We start from the raw sequence: 21,447 nt of genomic DNA, 5'->3' as shown, positions 1-21,447 counted from the left end.
CGACTTTCTCCCATCGTCCAAAAAAATGCTTCATAGGTTCATTGGTTACTCTAAATGGTCCCTAGGTGTGAGTGTGTATGTGTGTGTGATTGTGGCCCTGGACAGAATGGCGACCTGTCCAGGATGTCCCCTGCTTTCACCCACATGCAGAAGGGATAGGCTCCAGCAGCCCAGTGACCCCGAAAGGGATAAAATAGAATAAAAGAATAATGAATAAAAAATGAAAGAGTTTAGCCGACCACTGCTAGCTCCTAAGAGGAAGCAGATGACAGTGCAGACTCTTCCTAGAAGGGGCGGCTCCTCACTTTGCAGTGTCACAATGTGAGGAAGCGCTCATTCTCATGGATTGGGAGGGGCTGGTGCTCAGAACAGGTTTTATAAGGGAAACCTCAGATCAAATTACCAATTTGGGTAATTTGGGTCATTTTTAAACAATTCAAAGCTCCAAACGTCGATTTTTCATAAGATAGACCCTTTGAATTTAATCCGAATGCTCTTTTCAAACAAGACTTTAAATGCATAGGATTAAATTAAAGTAGTGAATTTAATAAACATCATCATGTCTCGGTGTGATACAGTTCCTCCATACATTCATGGACCTCAGACAACAACAACAAAATACAAAACATTTTCACTCCAAAAGGCTGCTTAGAGAAACGTGTTTATCATTATAAAAGCTTGTAAACCAGAAAGGCCACGCGTTGATTGGTGGATGACGTCACCTGCAGCCTGGATGCCGCGCTTCTTCCCGCAGCGATGCTACATAGATTGTGCAGGAAGATGCAGACGCTGGAGTCAGGGAGCCGCAGACGCTGCAGTCAGGGAGCCGCAGACGCTGCAGTCAGGGAGCCGCAGACGCTGCAGTCAGGGAGCCACAGACGCTGCAGTCAGAGAGCCGCAGACGCTGCAGTCAGGGAGCCGCAGACGCTGCAGTCAGGGAGCCGCAGACGCTGCAGTCAGGGAGCCACAGACGCTGCAGTCAGAGAGCCGCAGACGCTGCAGTCAGGGAGCCGCAGACGCTGCAGTCAGGAAGCCGCAGACGCTGCAGTCAGGAAGATGCAGACGCTGCAGTCAGGGAGCCACAGACGCTGCAGTCAGGGTCCCCCAGACGCTGCAGTCAGGGTCCCCCAGACGCTGCAGTCAGGGAGCCGCAGACGCTGCAGTCAGGAAGCTGCAGACGCTGCAGGAAGCCGCAGACGCTGCAGTCAGGAAGCTGCATATGCTGCAGTCAGGGAGCTGCATGGTTTCCACGCTCCCTGACAGCTTCACGTCTGTCTGAATTTTGTCTTGAGCACCTGATGCACACGAGAAGTCTGATCCTTGTCAGATGCAGGTGTTCTTCTGCATCCGGGCTCCGGCTTCCGGCTGTTGCTCAATAGGCCTGGACCTGATTGGGCAGAAGCTGGCATCCGCTGCTGACGTGGTTCATCACCTTCTGCTTGAGCTGAGCCACCTGCTCCCTCAGGACGCTGGCTGTGGAGGCCAGCTCGATGTTCTGCGTCTTCAGATTCTGGACTTTGTCCTCCAGCCGGGAGATCCTTTCCAGTTTCCGTTTGCGGCATTTGGAGGCAGCGATCCGGTTGCGCAGCTTCTTCCTCTCCGCCTTGATGCGCTCCTGGTTGTCCATATCGATCGGAGACAGGGGGGGGCTGTCCCCGAAGCTCTGCATGTCCGGTACCGTCTGGGGCTCGTCCTTTAGCGCCCTGGCGGACTGAAACCGGGACATCGCCGCAGCCGCGGCGGCCCGCGAATGCGCGCCGCTCAGCTGGGACGACGGAGGCGGGAGGGGGGCGCAGCCGCCGGGGTAGCCGTTAAGTGTCGTGTACACCGGCGAGTCTGGCGGGAGCAGACCCGGTGCTGCAGGCAGCTCCAGCCGGTTCTGCCGGTGGAGGTCCTCCAGCGCCTTCACGAAGCCCTCTGCGAACTCCTGCTCGTCCCCGGCACTCTTGGGGTAGTAGAGGGAGGGGGGAGGCGGGTGGGCGGCGGACACCGGACCGCAGGGCTGCAGGAAGAGGCGCTCCAGGTCCGGGAAGGTCAATCTGAGGAGTCCCGGGTCCGGCGGGGCCAGGATCCCCTCTGGTTCCGGAGGCTGGCTGGTTTCCGGCTCGGAGTTCTGATGGTTGGACGGAACCTCCTCATCCTCCTTCATCGTCGCGCTCCGGAGAACCACGGTGGGGACCTCTGGGTTTGCCCCGGCTGGGTGGAGACCTGGTTTCGTTTTACCCCCAACACGAGGCGGGAGCGAGCGTGAGGCAGTCCGCTGATTCCCGCGTCTTCCTCCGCGCGCGCCGGCCGCTGCGGGGCTGTGCGGTGCTCTGCTGCGTGCATATGCGGTCGTTTGGCGGCCGCCCGCTTGCAGCCTGACGCCTCTGGCTCCCCTGCCTTAAAAATTCCATTATGTCACCGCAGAGCGCGGGGATTGGACCGGAATGACGTTAGTTTCCGGTTCAGCTCCAGCGAGGGGCTGGACGGGTCGTCGTTGCCACGGAGACCAAAAGTAAACCAAACACCGCAATGCATTGTGGTTTGATGTCATCGGAGGAACCGCTCAGGGTCAAGAGCTGGGCGGGAAGAAATCTTATTTACGTACCATTTCTAACAGTTTAAGCAAGAAAACTAGAAGTATTTCTGAAAACTGTCTGTCTTTGAACATTTGTAATGTATTGTAATGGGTTTTACAGTATTTCTATTGTATTAATATGTGAGCATCCCCTGGCATTCTCATTGTCATGACTGTTGTTGTTGTCATACATTGTTCTTTTTTTGTGAACAATAAAGCATAAAAAAGAGCTGGCGGGAAGAATGATGCGGGAAACAGGAAGCGCGGTTCAGCATACAAGGCGCTCTAAAGCGGTGACGTCACTGGGAGCAGCTTTTAAAGATCAGCAGGTCTCATGCGGTCTTTGGCAGAGCCAGACGGTTGATGATGGCCGTAAACCAGGGGTGTCAAACTCATTTTCACTGAGGGCCACATCAGCATAGCGGCTGTCCTCAAAGGGCCAGATATAACTTATGCCCATCTGCATCTGGGGCTGGGATCACTCCATCCCTGGCTCTGGGACGGGGCGGGTCAACACTCTTGGGGCCCGCTGTCGCTCTGGGTGACATCCACCAGGGCTACGGGGGGAGGAGGTGGGGGGGGGGGGGGCTTGTTGACCGCTGCCTGGGGGAGGGGGAAGGTCCACTATTGGTACGGGACCTTGAGTTTGATGTCCCGTACCAATGTCCTTTTTACCTGAGCCCTTTTTGCAGGCTCACCTGCAAAAAGCCCAGTCCCTGGAATGTGGGTCCATTCTGGATTATCAAATAAATCGGGTGATTTATGTCCTACCTCCTGAGTACCGTGTCTCACCCACCTTCCACGTCTCACTGCTGAAGCCCGCCATTGGACCTCTGGTAGGGGATCTGAGCCCTCTGATGTCGGCATGCCTCCCTTGATGGTGCATGGTGAGGCAGCCTATCATGTCAGGGAGATCCTAGATTCCCGGCACCAGGGGGGTTGGCTTCAATATCTGGTGGATTGGAAGGGGTACGGCCCAGAGGAACGTTACTGGATTGCCACTGACGACCCCTTCCTGATCAGCCATTTCCACCAATCCCACCCGGACACACTCTAACAAATGATTCATGGGGTTAGTATGTAGAACTTAAAAAAAACAAAATTTTAAGCACAAATATTTAAGTTTGCTCGATAAAGTTATAATAGTAAGTTGTTAACTTATTTAAAGAAGTGAGTTGAACTCAAATTGTATTAAAGTGGTCAGGACTTAATATATTGCACATTTTTAACCATCAATTTTGTGTTCACTCAACAACAACAAAATATTAAGTTGGTGAAACTTGATTTTATGTTGAGCATTCTTAAAAAGCTAGTGCAACAACACCGGAAAGACAGGCCACGCCTTCGAGGAGAAACGGAGCAAGCACGAAGCAGCTCAATGAAGGACTGTCCTCTCTGGTAAGTTCTCATTTTTAAAATTTGTTTTTGGCCAATCTAATTCAAATAAAATATTATCTTTCACCTGTGTCACGAGAGGTGCAGGAAGAAAACACCTAACTACAGCTGCCATGATGTTGTTTTCTTGCTAACGTCGACTTTTAGCTAGCAACTGAATTCATAGGGTGCTGGGGGGGGGGGGGGGGGGGAACTATGTTATATTTTAACAAGACTAGAACCAAGTATTCGGTGTCATTTTGGTCTCAAGTTCAACTGAATAAACGGCAAGAATAAACTGCCTTCTCGCAGAGTTTTTCTGACATGTTGTCTCACTGTTGCAAACACACAACGTTAGCATTTGAATATTCCTGGCGGGAGAAACACTAACGGCTTTGTCTGCGTCAGGTGTCGCAAATACAGCTCGGTGGGGTTATTTATCCAGTTCTGGTGTTATTTGCCTGTATGAGAGAGACATTTTGTAAGTTTGAATGTTTTACTTCACTCTGTTAATTAGTTTCCTCTTAAGATTAACTGCATAATGAGTCATATCTGGAACATTGCTTTTCTGTAGGTTAAATATTTACAGTTTATTTGTTCTCCAACTAAGGCAGCTATATCAGTGATACATTATACATTTTTAGCAGATAGAAAACGTTTATCGAGAAAGTCCAGCTCCTCCCTTATCCGCACCTTTCCTGCAAACCCTAATTTTATCTTAAAACATAGACGAATATATTTGGCAAGAAAGTTTACTCACTTGAAAAAAGGAAAAATAAGGAAGGATCATTCTTGAACAGTTGGAAAATTGTTGTTCTGTTTTTACTCTTCACCCCAGCTTTAGTTGGAAATACATTTTTTACCTTATAGTTTAGCATTTAAAAAGCTGCTCCAAGTTTTATTTTAAGGTTTTTTGTCTCCTTTGTAAACCAGTTTAAATAAAATGTTAACCGTTTTTATTTTTGTAAACAGTTTTCTTATAGTTTTTCAGGTCTAACCTGTAATCCTAATTATCAACAGTGATGTTTATGTAAATTAATTTAAGAATAAGAACCACCAGTCAGTGATGTCAGAGACACATGGCATGCTCTTTTTAGTGCTGCTCATGGAAATATTTTACTTAAAGCATTTACTGTGTAGATGAATGTACAAAAGTGAATTGTAACTTTTCATGTTTTACTTATTTCTAAACAGATTAATGAAGGATTTAAACGCATCACCACTATGGGGGCAACATCCATGACAAAAGTAGACCATTACTCTTCAAAAATAATGTCCCTGGTTTCCACAAGAGGAGGAGCCACAAAAATGGACTTTCAGCATATTAAGACTATGGTGGAAGAGGTAAAAACATGTTAGTTGCCACTTGACACTGTAAGTTTTAATCAGTTCATACACATATTAAGTTTTCCTCTTCTCTCTACAGGATCATTCCATTGAAAGGAAAAGGGGGGCTGCTATTCATTCCTTGGTTGTCTACCTAAATGAAAAGGAAGAAGATCTTTTCAAAGAACTGGTGGTAGGTAGAGGACTTATAAGACACTTGATCCCTTTTTCTTTGGACTTCAAACATTGTTTTTATTTTAAAATTATTTTTAGGATGAAGATGCTGATATCACCAGGGAAGTCTTGAAAATTTCCATCGCAAGAGGGATTACACCAATTCATGCAGGAGTGGTGATCGAGGAAACAGAAGTCCTTGGAGACCTGGATGTACCCAGAGCCTGTGCCTTGCTTATTGGACTGATATATGCCCTGAACATCAGTAAATCAAAAAGTCTAAAGAACACCTTGCAGGTCTTTCAGAAAGTTTTCTTTGAGCTTAATGCCCTGAAAGGGTGAAGAACTACTTGGCAGTAAGTGTTCTAAAACAGTGGTGTCAAACTTCATGCCCGGAGGGCCGACGTCCTGCTGGTTTTCCAGATCTTTCTGCATCATTTTCACCTAGTCTGGTGTGTCCAGCAAGAATGAGAAAAAAAGAGGACATTTGGAGGAAGTGAGAGCCTCAGTTTCTTTGTTTCCACCAACATCCTCTTTTCTGCCTCTGATTGGCTGAACACACGTGACCAGGTGATTAAAAGGAAGTACAACAAGGAAACCTGGAAAACCAGCAGCGCATCAGCCCTTTTGCCTGGAATATTTACACCTGTGCTTTGAAATCTGTTATTGTGCTGCTAATTTTTTGTTGCAGATGTGCATGTAGCAGCTACACCTTTAAGCAATTTCAATTGTAAGCCTAACAAAAATGTTTTATGTTTGACTTTTGAAGGTTTTATTTGTCACAGAAGTATTTCTTTTACTTTGTACAAAATGCAGGAGATTAAATATTGTTAGTCACTACCAATCTTTACATTCTTTTGAATCTTTAATTTTTGAGAAGCAACGAGAAATGAGTATTAAAGGCGGATTATCGTTTCTTAATTTTGTGAAGTATTGGATGGTGTATGTTTGAAAAATACTGTTTCTTTTCATAATAAACAATTGAATCAAAAACGAGAATGGTGGAGTTGTCTCAACTGATTGAATTAAGTTTAGAATGCTGAAAGAATTAAGGTAACAATTTGCATGGACTTTTTTGAGTAAAAGTAAAAGAAAACAAATAAGTTGAATTAGCTTAAATTCAATAACTTGCTAACTTAAATTCACCAGAAGCTTTTACTTAAAAATAAAAAATAATTTGTGTTTGTGGGACAAAATAAAATTGAGTTAATCAAACTCAAAAAGTCAAATTTAATTTACTCAATACTGACTAGAGTTGGGATAACTCAAAAAGATCAATGCAAATTGTTACCTCAATTTTTTTAAGTTGGCCCAGTGTATTTTTCTTTAGAGTGCAGACCAGCACCCCAACCTCGTGGTCTACCTCAGCGTCGGAGGGCCCCTTCGCTTCCGGAGCGCTTGCATGAGGGGGGCTCCATTAGAAGTCAGAGCTCTGTCTCCCCCTCTGGTCACCGGCGGGAACCGTCTCCAGAGTACTGAATGCACTACATCTCCCAGCAGCCCCAGCACACAGTTCCAGGATACCACACACCTGACTCTCGTTTGCAATCCGTCACTGTCTACCTAAGCACCGGACTGAGCCTCTCTCAGTACGAAGTATTGTTTGTGCCCCTCTCCTGCATTACTGAGCGTTATATCTGGACCGGATCTTCTGATTCCTGACTCTGTTTTGTCTCTCCCTCTCCCCTCAGTTTTCCTCCCGCCTGCCACGATTCTCGCCTGGATCCTGACTACTCCTGTTTCTTCTCTGACGCTCTCATGCTCGTCATCAACCCCTGCCTGCCCGACCCTGATTAATCTTTGTGGACTTTTAGCTGAGCTAATAAACCTGCTGCATCTGGATCCAGCCGTCCGTCCGTTCTTGTGACAGTCGAGCTGATGAGCTGGAAAACCACATCAATGAGGAATCGCATTAAACATTTCTCCAGACAAGTTAATGTTCATTGAATCAATACTGCACTTTAAAATGTTCACATTAGACTTGTTTTATTTAAGAGTTGGTTTTTAGTGGCTCCATGTTTACCATTTTGAGTTTTAAAGCTCTATTAACAAAATTGATGTTGACATTTTCAAAAGCTGTTCTTTAGAATTGTTTGTTTGCCGGTGAAGAAGCATAATGCTGACGTGAGCATCGCATGTTATTAGAATGTATGTATGTGAGAGTGAGTGAGAGTTTAGGTCTGTGAGTGGTTCAGAAGCCTCAGCGTCGGATGGCACATATTTCATTTCCACTTGATGATCTGGAAGAAATCCAAGAATCTGGAAAACTTCACTGTTCAGTAGCAGGAATTTCTGTCTGAGTCTCACTGCTGGAAGTTTGGATGAAGATGATCTGGATCCATGTTAGGTCAGAGGATCAGATCCAATCAGAATGAACCAAAATGGACTAGGAATTGGATCATCAATGACAAATAATATGAATCGAATCTTTGTTAAAATAATCATTACAGCCCTAAAGTTTACACAGAGGACCTAATTCTGAAAGTGTAACACAACCATGACAAAAATGTAATTTTCCTCTACATCCCTGAATGTATTTTAAATACGAGTTTCCCAGAGTTCGAAATAAATCATTTGAGGACGATATCCAGTAATGGATGCATTTTCTTTCTCACAACTTCATCTCGGTTTTCTATTTTTGAATTTTTATTCTATTTAACTGTTTTTCTGCATTTTGTCCCTTATCATTTAAAGGAATGTCAAGCTTCAATTGCTTGGTTAAAAAATTTTTTCAATACGACCATTCCTGACTCTTTCAGTCCCAAAATGACAGTCTAATCCTCTACCTGACCTGTGAGGTTAGCTTTGCAATGTTCATACCAACGTGGGTTGCTGCAGACTGAAGCGCTTCCCCTCAACCACGCTGTAAGAGCACATGTTATTCACCTTCACATCCAGCAGGTGGTGCTGTGGTGTTGGCTTCTGCCAGCTGGCTGGATGGATCGCAGACATCAGGGAAGAGCTTAGAGATTTTAGGCGGAGTTACTATGAGAGGAACCCGAGGTGGCCTGCAGTCCACCAGTCTTCCAGGGTCTCTGGATGTCTGTTCCTGTAAGTCGTCACAGAATGTGTAGCCAAAGAGCAGGACGGAGCGGTTTACAGGCATCCAAGTCTCTCTGTCAGAGAGTCATTCTGGATTAAAGTATCTGCTGGCTCACAAAGAAGAAGCAGAGAGGTCGACGCAGAGGGGCAGCAGCTGAAGCATGGGGGTATTATGAGACAAAACTCAGCCTGCTTTAGTCGGACATGGGGTAAGTGCTTTTGCTGAAAACTTGTCTATTTGTGTTGTAGCAGGAACCAGAGAACAGTCTTACAGTTTATGTTAAGAGAACAAATGTCCTTCCTTGTTTCTTGTAGAAAAGACATCCTCCCCTCCTTGTAAGATGTTTCCTCAGCACAGAGAAAGGTAAGATGCCCTCACACCTCTGCTTGAGGTTGACTCTGATGCTGGAACAAGTTTAAATGCATCAAGGTTCAAAAAACTAAGGAGAAAAGTTATGAAGAACAGAACTTACATCTATTTCAGCTTTGTTTAATGTTTTAATTCTCTACACTTTGCGGTAAAGTCAAAGGTATTTTGAACAAAGATACACTGGAATGTCCTCTTTGCTGGGAATCAGGAACACAAATGAAGATTTGTCCTCAAGACTGCAGGACATAGAACTAGAGGAATGGTAGTATAAATATCTGTACAACTATGGCGTTGCAGTACTCAGAATGACATGAGTGGGATTGTCCATCTTTAAAGACCTCCCAGTGGCCGTCTGAAGTGGGCCACATGCACTTGCTGAGAAAGGAGGTCATCTCGCACTGAAGTAACACAAGTCTTTTCTTTACACAACGTTGCATCCGCACACACAGAAAGCCAGTTTTCCTCTCTGTCTGACTTTTACCCTTCAGCTGTTGTTTGCCTCCAGTGTGGGACAGCACTGACTGATGATGGAGCCACCTTTTCTAGTTTAAATACCTGATTTTAGCCTGAAATGTGAAATTCTTAAATACTTGGATTATCGGTTGTTCCATTCCACAACCTCTAGGGTTGTGAGTCCTTCGTGTTTATTTTAAAAGCTTGTCTCCTCCCTTATACATTCTCCATGTAGACTTATTTTCACTGCTGTTTTTGGTAAGAGCTCACTGAATGAAATGCAGATCTAGGAGTCGTCAGCCTACTAACTTTTTTCCTTTTAGTTTTTAACAAAACATTTGAAACTTTGATTCATTTGCCAAATTCCAAAGTCAGGATTTTTTACTTCATTTTTAATGTCTAAGTACTTAAACCTAACATTGTCTGGTTTATTTGCGTAAACTCCTGATTAGAGCTTTTGTGCTCACACTTTATCTTTGGTCTGAACGAGGTTTTTTGGGCCAACTCCCTCCCCATCTTCTATGTCAGACCTTCCTTTTTCTGCATGTGATGCAGCCAATGGTTCATGCTGACACGTGTGTCCATAATCCTTGTGCCATCCTATGGGGTCCAGATGACCCGATCCTTAGTTAGTATAGTTAGTTAGTTAGATCTACAGAGAGGCAGGAGTTGTGGGCGGGGCTGTCGGTGTGGAACAGAGCCTTTACTGACACTGAAATCCAATCATCCCTTTGTTAACAGTTTCTCCCACTAGCTTACAGCCTTTAAACTAACATTATTGTTTCAACAAAAATTGAAGCAAAATCAGATCTATCCATCCGTCCAGTTCTGATCCAGATTCCAGCTCAGACCAGAAAAACAAAGACGTTCATGGATCCATTCGTCTGCATCAGAATGGGGGAGAGCAGGAATACTTTGGCCCCGCCCATTTTAGTTACTGCACCAAAACTGAGAACGTTTTCAAATGTCATTTTTTAAACTGCTCCTGATTCATCCTAATGTGATTAGAGAATTACTCAGAAATGCAGTTTTAATCCTTAATACTTTTATATTTGTCCTCAAGAATATGCAAAAACGCCCCAAAACACCATTTTCATTGGAGTGGGTCTTTAAAGGGGCTCAGCAGTGGATCTGGTGACATTAGAGGATTACTGGGGAATAAAAGACAAATTTAGGCCACCAGGTTTTCAAAAACATTATCAGTCGGTTTTTGTGACACCGTTTATAAATTCAAAATGGCTGATGGAAGTGGGGGAGTTATGAATAAAGCTGCTTCAACCACTGACAGGCCAGCTTACAGGGTTTGCTTCCATTTGTTTTCGGGTGGATGTCAAACAATAACATGAACAGATAGAGGAATCATGGAAGACCTCAGTGTGTGTCGGGTCATTCAGACGTTGGATGATCTACAGAAGGACGTGTTCTTCCAGATATATTTCTTCCAGACTCTTACTGTCCTCGTGTCTTGCCTTGCAGAGAACAGCCGATCTTCAGTACCCGCGCCCATGTGTTCCAGATCGACCCCGCCACCAAGAGGAACTGGATACCTGCTAGCAAGCACGCCGTCACGGTGTCTTTCTTCTATGATGCCAACCGCAACGTGTACCGCATCATCAGTGTGGGTGGAACTAAAGTGAGTGCACAAAGTGAATACTGAAGGGTCAAATGTACAGAAACAGCCTAAGAGAGTTTCTGGAGGGCGAACATCGATGCAACAGAAAAGCTGCATCTGGAGCATCTTTCCTTCAGGGATTTAAACCGTGGGGGGGGGGTCTTCTTAGCACTCCCTCTGACCCACATTTCAGCCTCCCAGAAGGCAATGCGGGACAACGCTCAAACCTGCCAGCCCTGATGTCTGGCTGTAAGGTAATCCTCATCACTGTGGTGGCTCACCAACATGTTACATAAAGCATGTTTCTGTGTAATCAGTTTATAGGAGCGGGGCGGCAGAGCAGAAGGTTTCCATTTGTTTATAGAGCATTTCTGGGATTGTTGGAAGGCTTTTTGTTTGTATACAACAATTCCAGGTCAAATGTGAAGCTTTGAGTCCTTCTCTTTCTGCTCTGCTGCCTTTGGGACATGAGAGGAATGAGTGAGACACAGTGTTGAAGAACACAAACATGAAATGTAGTCAGTAGTGAGGGTTATCTGCATGTCCTGCTATTAATGAATGGGTTCTGAGTGAAAGAAAGAAAAAGACAACTTTGTAAAAGTCATAACTGATGTGGAGGAAGGGTGTCCAATCCCAGAGGTCGGCCCTTGGACTTGTTTCATCTTTTTGCTGAAACACACCTGATGTAGGAAACAAACGGAACGGAGAATGAGCGTGAAAACTTACTTTTTACTTAAGTTTTACTTTGTTGTTTGGTGACATGAGGGCCATCGACACATAAGGAGGAACAGTATCTGTAGTTTTATAAAGTAGAAAAACTACAATGGCAAAAACCGAAACCGTGTCAGTTAATGTGGGAATCTGCAGTCGGATCACATCAGCCTGTTGTAAAAAGAAGGTCAGATAGAACTCAGGCTTTGTGGCTTTTGTGCCACTCAAGGATCCAAGTCTAGTCTGCAATGAGCAGGTCTCTGTTCCATCAACACTCCAGCTCAGAAACACAGACCAGCAATCACAGACAGACCTGCTGCTGACCTCAGCACATCTCATCTGATACACTGGATTCCCTGTTCAACACAATATTCATGTGTATATATATGGAGTCAAGTCAATCCATCATCAATAAAGCACAGAAAATATAATGGAACCCCTGTTCACCTCCACACCTTTGAGATGACTGTGTTGTAATAGTGGGCTTATCAATAATATGGAATTGAATTGAATCAACTTCAACCTTATTCCAGGTGAACTTTTAACTGGCGGGTAGCGGGCTGTGAGGACGCCTCCTGTTGGCAGTGGTGGTAATGCACCCCCCCCACCAAGGACCCTACATGGCTAACGGGTGATTAAAACCTGAAAGTAGAGGGCCGCACAGCCTTTTGGTTGACCAATGAGGGAGGGGTCACTGCCAAATAGCCCAACTCCCAAGGTAAATTGGCTGTTGACCCCCCTTTGCCAAAAGACCATTGCTTTGTTCTGAAAGGCAGGAGGGCAGTTCACTTACAGCTTCCAGTTCCCTTCCCTGCCCCTTCCCTGCATTAGAAAATACTAACCCCCCAGCCAGGCCAGGGCCTGCCCCACCGCCCTACCCACATCCCCCAACACTAAACCTCAGAAGATCCCACAACACCCCCACCCACCCATCCCGGCAGTAAACCAGACCTCCTGAGTGACAGCCCCCAGAAAGCCCTGACCCCCAACCCCTCCACAGCCCCAAAAGACTCCAACCCCCAGCTTCCACAGCAAACAGACAAGGAGTGACAGTACCCAAGGGCCCTGGCCCCCCAAGTCATGCAGTTAGCCATGGGGGCCATGAAAAGATGAACAGGGGTTCCATTATATTTTCTGTGCTCTTTTGATGATGGATTGACTTGACTCCATATATATACACATGAATATTGTGTTGAACAGGGAATCCAGTGTATCAGATGAGATGTGCTGAGGCCAGCAGCAGGTCTGTCTGTGATTGCTGGTCTGTGTTTCTGAGCTGGAGTGTTGATGGAACAGAGACCTGCTCATTGCAGACTAGACTTGGATCCTTGAGTGGCACAAAAATATATTTCATGCACAGATAGAAAGTCTAAGGACGTTTTTTACACGCTTACATGCTGCTTTGCTGGACAATATAAAAAGCTGCCTGCTGTAAAACAGACAGAGAGCGGACAGCCACAAAGCCTAACAGGTCGTCTTTGACATCTCTCCCTTTTGCACATTTTATTTTTTGGACGTCCTGAACCATCCAAATCCGCGAATGCTGGACGAGACGCCAACAAAGGGCTTCACTGATTGTACAAAACATAAAAGCAGTCATAAAATACAGCAGCTGATTCCTAAACTAAACTAAACTGGGCGTCCTTGCCTTTAGACCAGGGGTCGGGAACCTATGGTTCGCGAGCCATATATGGCTCTTTTGATGGTCATATCTGGCTCGCAGACAAATCTTTAATTATAAAATCTTTTTTCATTCATCAGTTTACTATTACATATTATTTCACAGAGTTTGTACCAGCCGGAAACCTGTGAATTGCCGTGCCTGCACCTGCACGCTACCGTCTCTGAGAAAGAGCGCGCAGTTGCAGGGACGGGATGTGTGAGGAAGAAAGGGGGGAGGGGGGTAGTGGGCATATTGTCATAACTTAAAACATAACAACCCGTCACTCACTGCAGCATGAGTGTGTGTTTGGCTCCACGTATGCATGTGAGCAGTCTTTCTCACATCTAAAGAACATTCAGACCAACCTATGATCACGTTTAACGGATGAAAGTCTAAACGCCTGATGAAGCTGAAACTCACCACGTATCGACCGGATAAGACCATCAGCAAAACCACCATGCAACACCAGAAGTCACATTCATGCTAAGAAATACTCATCAATTATTAGCAACAGCATAACAATGTTATTCAAAAGAATCCACAGACTTATTGTAGTATAAAAGTGTTGAAATTACATCAAATGCACACGTTCACTTGTATATTTAGTTTTAAACATATTGTAGTGGACTGAGTTTAACTGGGTGGCTGTTGGGTTCGCGTTCTAAATTCTGGAGTTCATTGAACGCATCAAACAGAGATCTGATTGGCCCTCAGTTCTGTCGCTCAGCCTGTCGTTGGGGAGTTTGGACCAATGGGGTTCAGCTATGGACCGAATAAGGTAAATGGGAGGGCTGTTATGGCAGTGAGGGAATATAAAGTTGGGAGAAGCGCTCTCGTCTCGGCGGGAGAGATTGAGGAGTTGCTGAATTAATTGTACAGAGTTTGTTGCGGTTTACAGTAACCAGAATAAAGAACCATAAGAGAGGTTAAGTCTCCGTGCCTCAGTGTGGGAAAGGGACACTACATAAATGTATGGCTCTTTCGAAATTACTTTTAAAAATATGTGGCGTTTATGGCTCTCTTGGCCAGAAAGGTTCCCGACCCCTGCCTTAGACCGTCCTAAGGAAAAACTCCGGGAAAAAAGAAGAAACCTCAGGGATGTCCACATGAAGGAAGGATTCTCCCCCAGGACGGACAGGCAATGTACCAGAACTCTTGGAGAAGAATAAGTTTAAATGTCAACATGATAATACTTTGCAATCAAACAGTTATTTTGTGCACATATCCGAGTGTTTACTGAAAGCAACTCAATGAAATCATCCACCAATCCGTCTGCCAAAGGCATTTAAGTAACCATGATGCAATGCGTGCATCGTAGCAACAGCTGTGTCCTACTAACAGCCTAACCTAAAACTAGCTAGCTCAGCCCTAGTCCTTGGAGGACATAGAGGTAGATTCATGTGCCTCATGGCCCAGAAAAGCAACTAGACAAACTGGCCAACGCCCTGACACCATCAAAGTGCACCTAAGCCGTGTCGGAGACAGGGGTGGAAGTGCCCCAAAGCCAAGGTTAGGGAAAGCAAGAAGGAAGCTCCCCTTGCTGTACCTCCAAACCAAACAACAAAACAGCAGCGAGCTCCCCATTGGTGCATGCTGCCACGCCTACCAGGGAACAACGCCAAAACTCACACACAATGACAGTGGCAATTACTACACAATTCCACAAATGCCAACAAAAATCCACAGTCCAGCTCCTAAAACACGTCACTCCAACGCACAAAAGGCAGCCAAAGACATTACAAGATGCTATCAAAACACGCAGCAATTATAAACTCATAAGGCACTGGGTCTACCTGAACAGAAGTCACTGCACGCACAAAACTGCTCAAACAGATGTCAGTGTGAAGGTGTGGTGGTGCGTGGGTGTACACTTGCAGATGAGGAATAAAGTAAACCAAGAGAACCACGTGAAGCAGGGTGTCAAACATACGGCCCACCAGATGGTTTAATCCGGCCCACTCATGAAGAGTAAAAATTAAAAGGATGTTTAAATATAAAGCATGTTTTAGTTCATTCCTGTCGCAAGTTATATTCTTTTAAAAATATAACCGATATGTGCAATTCTGCCACAAGGGGAAGCAAAGGAAAAGCAAAACAGGCAAAACAGCTTATCTGTTCATGTGACAAAAGTCAAACCTAACATTTTTGGGTCGGGGTGAGATGCAGTTTGGTGCTCCGTGAGCCTCACCGATATTACATTGCTATTAGAATGATCAGTAGTGACCCCCTAATGACCAAAATGTTGTCAAAGAGAAAAAAAGGCTGAAATGAAGTGCTGAGCTTTCCAGGAAAATGGACAGAAGTTTATATGGTCATGGAGCTGAATGTAAAATCTGCATGCTTGGTATGTCATCAACAGGTCACAGCGCTCAAAGAATAACACATTTAAGAACCACCATGACACTCACCATAAAGAAAAGCTTCACCATTTGCAGTTAAGAAAAGAGAGGTTTTACCAACTATTGGTTGGACTGATAAAACAACCGTCTGCATTTCCTGCAGCCGTGCCGTCAGTGATGAAGCAGTGACAGACACCTTACTGCAGACAAGTTGGAGCAAACATCTAAACCATTTTCAGATGGTGAACTTGTGGAAAAATGCTGAAGGCTGCAGAAGTCTTGTTCCCAAAAAGCAGTTGACCTTTGCCAACATGAGTCTGTCAAGGATTACAATTACAAATACATCCCTAAGGAGACTTGGGCTCCAAATGAAGGAATCCAGCCATTTATTGTATTTTCAGTCGCTATTGATGAAAGCACTGCCATCACAGATGTATAAAGCTGTACATGTTTATTAGAGGTGTTAAAGAGACGTCACAGCGGAGTTTCTGGAGTTGATGGACACAACAACAGCTGATGACATAATCAGCTCTCTAGTTACTGTGGTGGACGATGTTGGAGTGAACTGGTGACATGAAGTAATTTTGTTCACTGATGGCGCCCCATCAAAGATCAGGAATAATGCAGGTGTTGCCACAAAATTCAGGCAGAAACCAGGAAAAGACTCTTGGACATTTCATTGTGTTTTGCATACTTGAATGACAGTAAATGTGTTTCTGCACAAAGATTAGAATCCTGATAATGATGGTAGGGGGAAGTGGAAGGGGGAAGAGAAAGGAGGTTAACTCTAAATTCTTATCTTCACAAATGTTTGCAAGTTTCATTTAGTGTAATTTTTTTATTGATTTGCACATTTACATTCTATGCAGGTGTTTCATGTTTTTACGTAGCCCCTCTTGAGTTTCTTATCGGGATTGCTTCAGTGTCAGATGAAAGTATTCAGTCTGTATAAAATTAAATAAACCAATATTATAATTTTTTTTAAGTGAAATGCATTTTATTTGAGATCCATTGGCCTCTGTGAATGAATGTGTAATAATACATGATTAGGCTACTATGGGGCTGGACTGCGGCACAGTGGTTTGCGCAAGAAGGCCCCTGGCTCAAGTGGCTTGGGGACCTGAACCAGAACACCAATGGGGGATCTTTCTGTGTAGAGTTTGCATGTTCTCCCTGTGCATGTGTGGGTTTTCTCCGACTTTCTCCCATCGTCCAAAAAAATGCTTCATAGGTTCATTGGTTACTCTAAATGGTCCCTAGGTGTGAGTGTGTATGTGTGTGTGATTGTGGCCCTGGACAGAATGGCGACCTGTCCAGGATGTCCCCTGCTTTCACCCACATGCAGAAGGGATAGGCTCCAGCAGCCCAGTGACCCCGAAAGGGATAAAATAGAATAAAAGAATAATGAATAAAAAATGAAAGAGTTTAGCCGACCACTGCTAGCTCCTAAGAGGAAGCGGATGACAGTGCAGACTCTTCTAGGTTAATTGGTTACTCTAAATCAGTGCTTCTCAAATAGTAGGGGAGTGCGATGCGATGCCAGGGGGGGCGCGCAATAGTGGCGGTTTCAGGCATAGGTAATACGGGCAATTGTCCGGGGCGCAAATTTAACGTGGGGGCGGTGGTGACAGCGGCTCAGTGCTCGGAAACAAATCTGCGTCATTCATGGTTTCCTATTATCTGTTCTATCACAGAGTTTGTAACAGCCTGAAACTGTGAACTGCCGTCCCTGCAGCTGCTCCTGTCTCCTGTCACACACGGCTAGAATGAAGGGGGAGGGCTAGTGGGCTCAGGCTGCCAGGTTGCACGCGGAGAGCCGCCTATTGCGCAACACCAGGATCATGGCGTGCCTTTAGATGCCTCAGCTCATGCTAATCATGTCATTCTTTATTAACTATTGTAGACATTTTGATGACATGTTTTTATTTTCCATCAATGTCTTCTTTGTCTGCCTGTCGTTTAGTTGGTGTCAGTATTTGACATAAAGACAGCAGGTAATGCAGGAAAACAGCTGCACTTTGTTTCAGATCAATTTACATTTAATAATATTTATTGATTGAATTATTTTTCTCAGCATCAAATGGTTCAGTTGGTCAAAATGTTTCTAGTTTAAATAAGGACTGACGGATTTTTTTTTTATTTCAGGCACTTTAAGCTTCTTTTCTGTTTTGGACTATAACAGGGTTTCTGTGGCTAAATAAAGTTAATGTTTGTTGAAAGTGGATTTATATTGCTTTTTTCTTTTGTTAATGTTAAAAAATACAATTTTAGGTATAATTATACAATGTTTATATATACTAACCTAATATATTGTCAACGTGCGAGTATGTGTGTGTGTGTGTGGGGGGGGGGGCTTTTTCTTTTTCCTAGGGGGGGCCTGGCAAAAAATAATTAAGAAGCACTCCTCGAAATTGTCCCTAGGTGTGAATATGTATGTGTGTGTGATTGTGACCCTGGACAGACTGGCGACCTGTCCAGGATGTCTCCTGCCTTCACCCACGAGTATTTAGGATAGGCTCCAGTAGCCCCGTGACCACGAAAGAGAATACAATGGAATAGAAGATGGATGAATGAATGAATGAATGAATGAATGAATGAATGAATGAATGAATGAATGAATGAATGAATGAATGAATGAATGAATGAATGAATGAATGAATGAATGATTAGGCTACTATGTTGGTTGAGGCATTTTTTCCAACTGAGAAAAGCACAAAAACAAAGCTACAGATAACCAGCTGACCGTAGGTTATTTTGCTTTTATGTTACGGTCCGGCCCACTTAAGATCAAAATGTGGCCCCCAAACCAAAATGAGTTTGACACCCCTGGTCTGAAGAGTGCATGCAGGGAGGGAATGGGAGGCCTGATTACCTGAACAGAGTTGAGGCAAAGGCCTGGACCAGACCAGAGGGAGAGAGACGGACTGAAAAGACCCTCGGGTGGACTTATATTGCCTTCTTCTGGTTTCCAAGCATCTGGGAAAGAGAAAAATGACCGGCACTGGGAACACAGACGTACTGCCCTGGGCTGTAACAGGGATCCCTATGAGCGGTGGGGGAAATTAAATCTGAGCCTCGAGGTCTTTTACTTTCTACATCGTCCACAGTTCAACACAGACACTCGCCTGAACACAGGTGACCCCTTACCTTTGCACAAACATTGGCATGCATGCAGGAACATGACATGACGGTCAAGAGCTCTTCTTTGTTTGCTCAGCTGCTAGACAGGAAAAATGTCTCATGTCTTATGTGGTTTTATCTTAGAGGACCGCTTCTTTGACATCAATTCAGTGAAATAAATGGTTTGATCTTTGTTTTTCATGTCTAATTTTGTCCCCTCTGTATTGTAGGCCATCATCAACTGCACTCTCACCCCCAGCATGACATTCACAAAGACATCACAGAAGTTTGGTCAGTGGGCAGACAGCAGGGCCAACACTGTCTATGGTCTGGGTTTTGCCACAGAGCAGCAGCTGCATCAGGTAAGTTTCACCTGAACTCAGCTGAAGGCACGGTATCACTTTAACCCCTTGATGCCAATTGATGTAAATGTGCATCGAATCCCTTCTGCTCCAAACTAACCTTCATTCAGTTAGATGGAGGAAGCTGATTGGCTCATGCGACCCCTGAAGGCAAGAGCCTAAAAGAGAAGAAGAAGAAGAATCAATTAAAATCTTTCCCCACAGGTCATTGAACTGGGGCCGGGTGATATGTCCTTTTTTTATACTTGACCTTTGTTTAACATTATTGCAATTTGCTAACCAAGCACCCATCCTTCAATAAATATCCTATCAGTTTTGTTTAAAAGTCTCAAGAAGGAATGGTAAATGGTAAAGGGTTAATGGTAAATGGGGTATACTTATAAAGCGCTTTTCTACATTCTTCAAAGGTCCAAAGTGCTTTGATTCACACATAAATGCACACATTCACACACCTGTGACATCACACTCAATTCTTTCACAACAAAATGAATTAACTGTACCCTGTTAGAACTTAGACTTTGGACAGAATTTAAGCAAAAGCTTTAAGAATCTGCTGTGGATTCCAGCTTTGAGATGGAAGAGTCACCATGGCAACTGTGACATGGCAACTGTGACATTTGAAACTGGGTGTACATTACTGGGCTAGGTGGCGGGATACAGTGGTGATTTGGCTGTGAAACGTCTTGTTGACTGCTGGGAGTTAGGGGGGATCCATAAAAAAATGTTTGACACGCATTATGCAATTCTTGGAACCAATGGGAGTAAAGAGAGAGTCTGATAGGGTTGGTGTGGCCTCCAGGGCCCCGTGGTGCCTACCAGAACCAGATGGGAATCTGCTTGAATGGATAAATGGATTGCCTGCCAGCAGTTGGTGTTGTGTCTTAGTGAACAAGGGGAGTCAGTAAAAATGTTTACTGATGGGATAAAGGAGAGTGGGTCACAAAACGCTGAGTTTGGGGTGTTTTTGATGGATGTGTCATATTGACAAACTCTGTGTTTTCTCTCTTGGCTACATTATGGGCTTTGAACTGGGTGAAAGGCCATACCCCTGCATATGGAATGGTATGCTCTGACTCATCTTCTGCATTGTTGGCCATTTGTCACAGGATATCAGAGGCCCGTCCCATCCTGATTTTGAGACTTTTGCGGTGTCTTTACGAGGTGGAGAGTTTGGCGTGCAGCGTTTTGTTTGTCTGGGTTCCAGCATGTTGGGATTGAGGGAATGAGAATGCGGATGCTTTGGCCAAGCAGTCCCTTTCCAAAGATAGTGTTGATGTGCTAATACTGTACCTTTGGGTACACATGAATGCTTTAGTATATGCAAAGAACACATTCAGTGGCAGAAGGAATGGGACGAGGAGCAGAGGGGAAGTCTCTTCTATGCATGTCAGAAGTCAGTGAAGCCGACCGTTTTCCTGCCGTAAAGATGAGGTGATAATCGGCCCCATAAGGCCGGGACACTGTGGTCTGGCTGACTTGTGTTGCTCGCAGAGGCTCCTTTTTCCTGTCCTGAGTCCCAAAATGAACCTTTTCGTGATTTAGCCTGTTCATTTTCTTGGGGTCCTTATCCAAAACCCTGACAGTGATAATTTTGCCCATGGAGGGCTCAGAGTTGGCTCTTCTGACCTTTGTTACATGGAGTTTGAGGGGTTGCTTGTGTTGTCAGAAAGTGTTGGAGGAACAGTAACACAACACATGCAGACTGCAGCAGACCAATATTTAATGAGAATATTGCTGGTGGGGGGGAAGAAGGCCTTGACAAGAAAGTGGTTAAAACCAGATGCTCCAACATTAGATGATTGGTATAAAACAATACATATATGTTACACACAACCTACATTTATGTTATGGAAAGACTAACTTTTGCAATAAAGATGCAAACAGATAAAGGTTTGAGATGGTGGGCAAAATGGGTCAAATATATTGGACCTCTTAGACCAGACCTTCTTTAATTCCAACAATAAAATACTTCTCTATTACAAGATAACAGATAATGTGGGTTTATTTTATTGATTTGTCTTAGGAGTGTGATTGACAGCTGTTCTGTTTTTCTTCTGTTCATATAAAAAAGAGGGGAAGAGTACAAAATGATCAAAAACACGCATTCTGATTTACTGACTGAAAATATATATGATGTAAAATCATGTGTAACTTGGAAACAATGTAACAATGATGTAAAAGTTGATATTCCCTGTCAAAAAACATAAATAAAAAAATAAAAAAGAAAGTGTTGGAGTGTAGGATCCAAAATGCAAGAGATTGAAATTTCAAACCTCGATAAATAAATTTAAAGAAAACAACATCACGAGCAGAAGGAACAGCACAAAGGTTGGCAAAGCTG

General features: G+C 44.3%; 2 protein-coding genes and 1 long non-coding RNA gene across 7 annotated transcripts in view; 2 read left to right on the top strand and 1 right to left on the bottom strand.

The window, feature by feature from the left end:
• Nucleotides 1-525: 525 nt before the first annotated feature.
• On the bottom strand, nt 526-2,721 carry LOC111949028 (transcription factor jun-D-like). Its single transcript, XM_023964835.1, has one exon. The coding sequence runs from the start codon at nt 2,147-2,149 to the stop codon at nt 1,373-1,375; it is 777 nt and encodes a 258-aa protein (XP_023820603.1). The 5' UTR covers nt 2,150-2,721; the 3' UTR covers nt 526-1,372.
• Nucleotides 2,722-3,180: 459 nt separating this feature from the next.
• LOC110016980 lies at nt 3,181-8,015 on the top strand. Of its 3 annotated transcripts, XR_002875051.1 has the most exons (5): nt 3,181-3,958; nt 5,129-5,278; nt 5,361-5,453; nt 5,534-7,023; nt 7,126-8,015. It is a non-coding gene; the product is annotated as an uncharacterized LOC110016980 (long non-coding RNA). The 3 variants fall into 3 exon arrangements; XR_002875050.1 differs by having other exon boundaries at nt 3,186-3,958; nt 5,534-8,015; XR_002875052.1 differs by lacking the exon at nt 3,181-3,958 and adding an exon at nt 4,164-4,415 and having other exon boundaries at nt 5,534-8,015.
• Nucleotides 8,016-8,404: 389 nt separating this feature from the next.
• Nucleotides 8,405-21,447, top strand: part of LOC101161005 (homer protein homolog 3) — a 29,038-nt gene continuing 15,995 nt past the window's right edge. For 2 of the 3 annotated variants that reach the window (XM_020710794.2, XM_011486149.3), the window contains exons 1-4: nt 8,405-8,685; nt 8,792-8,840; nt 10,776-10,932; nt 18,975-19,106. In XM_020710794.2, coding sequence (XP_020566453.1) covers nt 8,649-8,685; nt 8,792-8,840; nt 10,776-10,932; nt 18,975-19,106 — 375 coding nt within the window. In that variant the 5' untranslated portion in view covers nt 8,405-8,648. The remainder of the gene's footprint in view (nt 8,686-8,791; nt 8,841-10,775; nt 10,933-18,974; nt 19,107-21,447) is intronic. The other variant, XM_004078733.4, reaches the window with a different exon arrangement.

The sequence above is a fragment of the Oryzias latipes genome, chromosome 17 (assembly GCF_002234675.1).
Source record: "Oryzias latipes chromosome 17, ASM223467v1".
NCBI lineage: Eukaryota > Metazoa > Chordata > Actinopteri > Beloniformes > Adrianichthyidae > Oryzias > Oryzias latipes.
This window is presented reverse-complemented; position numbering and strand designations above follow the sequence as displayed.

What these genes read in the sequence shown, in the direction of transcription:
- LOC111949028 (XM_023964835.1), bottom strand. Translation starts at nt 2,149, where the DNA reads ATGAAGGAGGATGAGGAGGTTCCGTCCAACCATCAGAACTCCGAGCCG.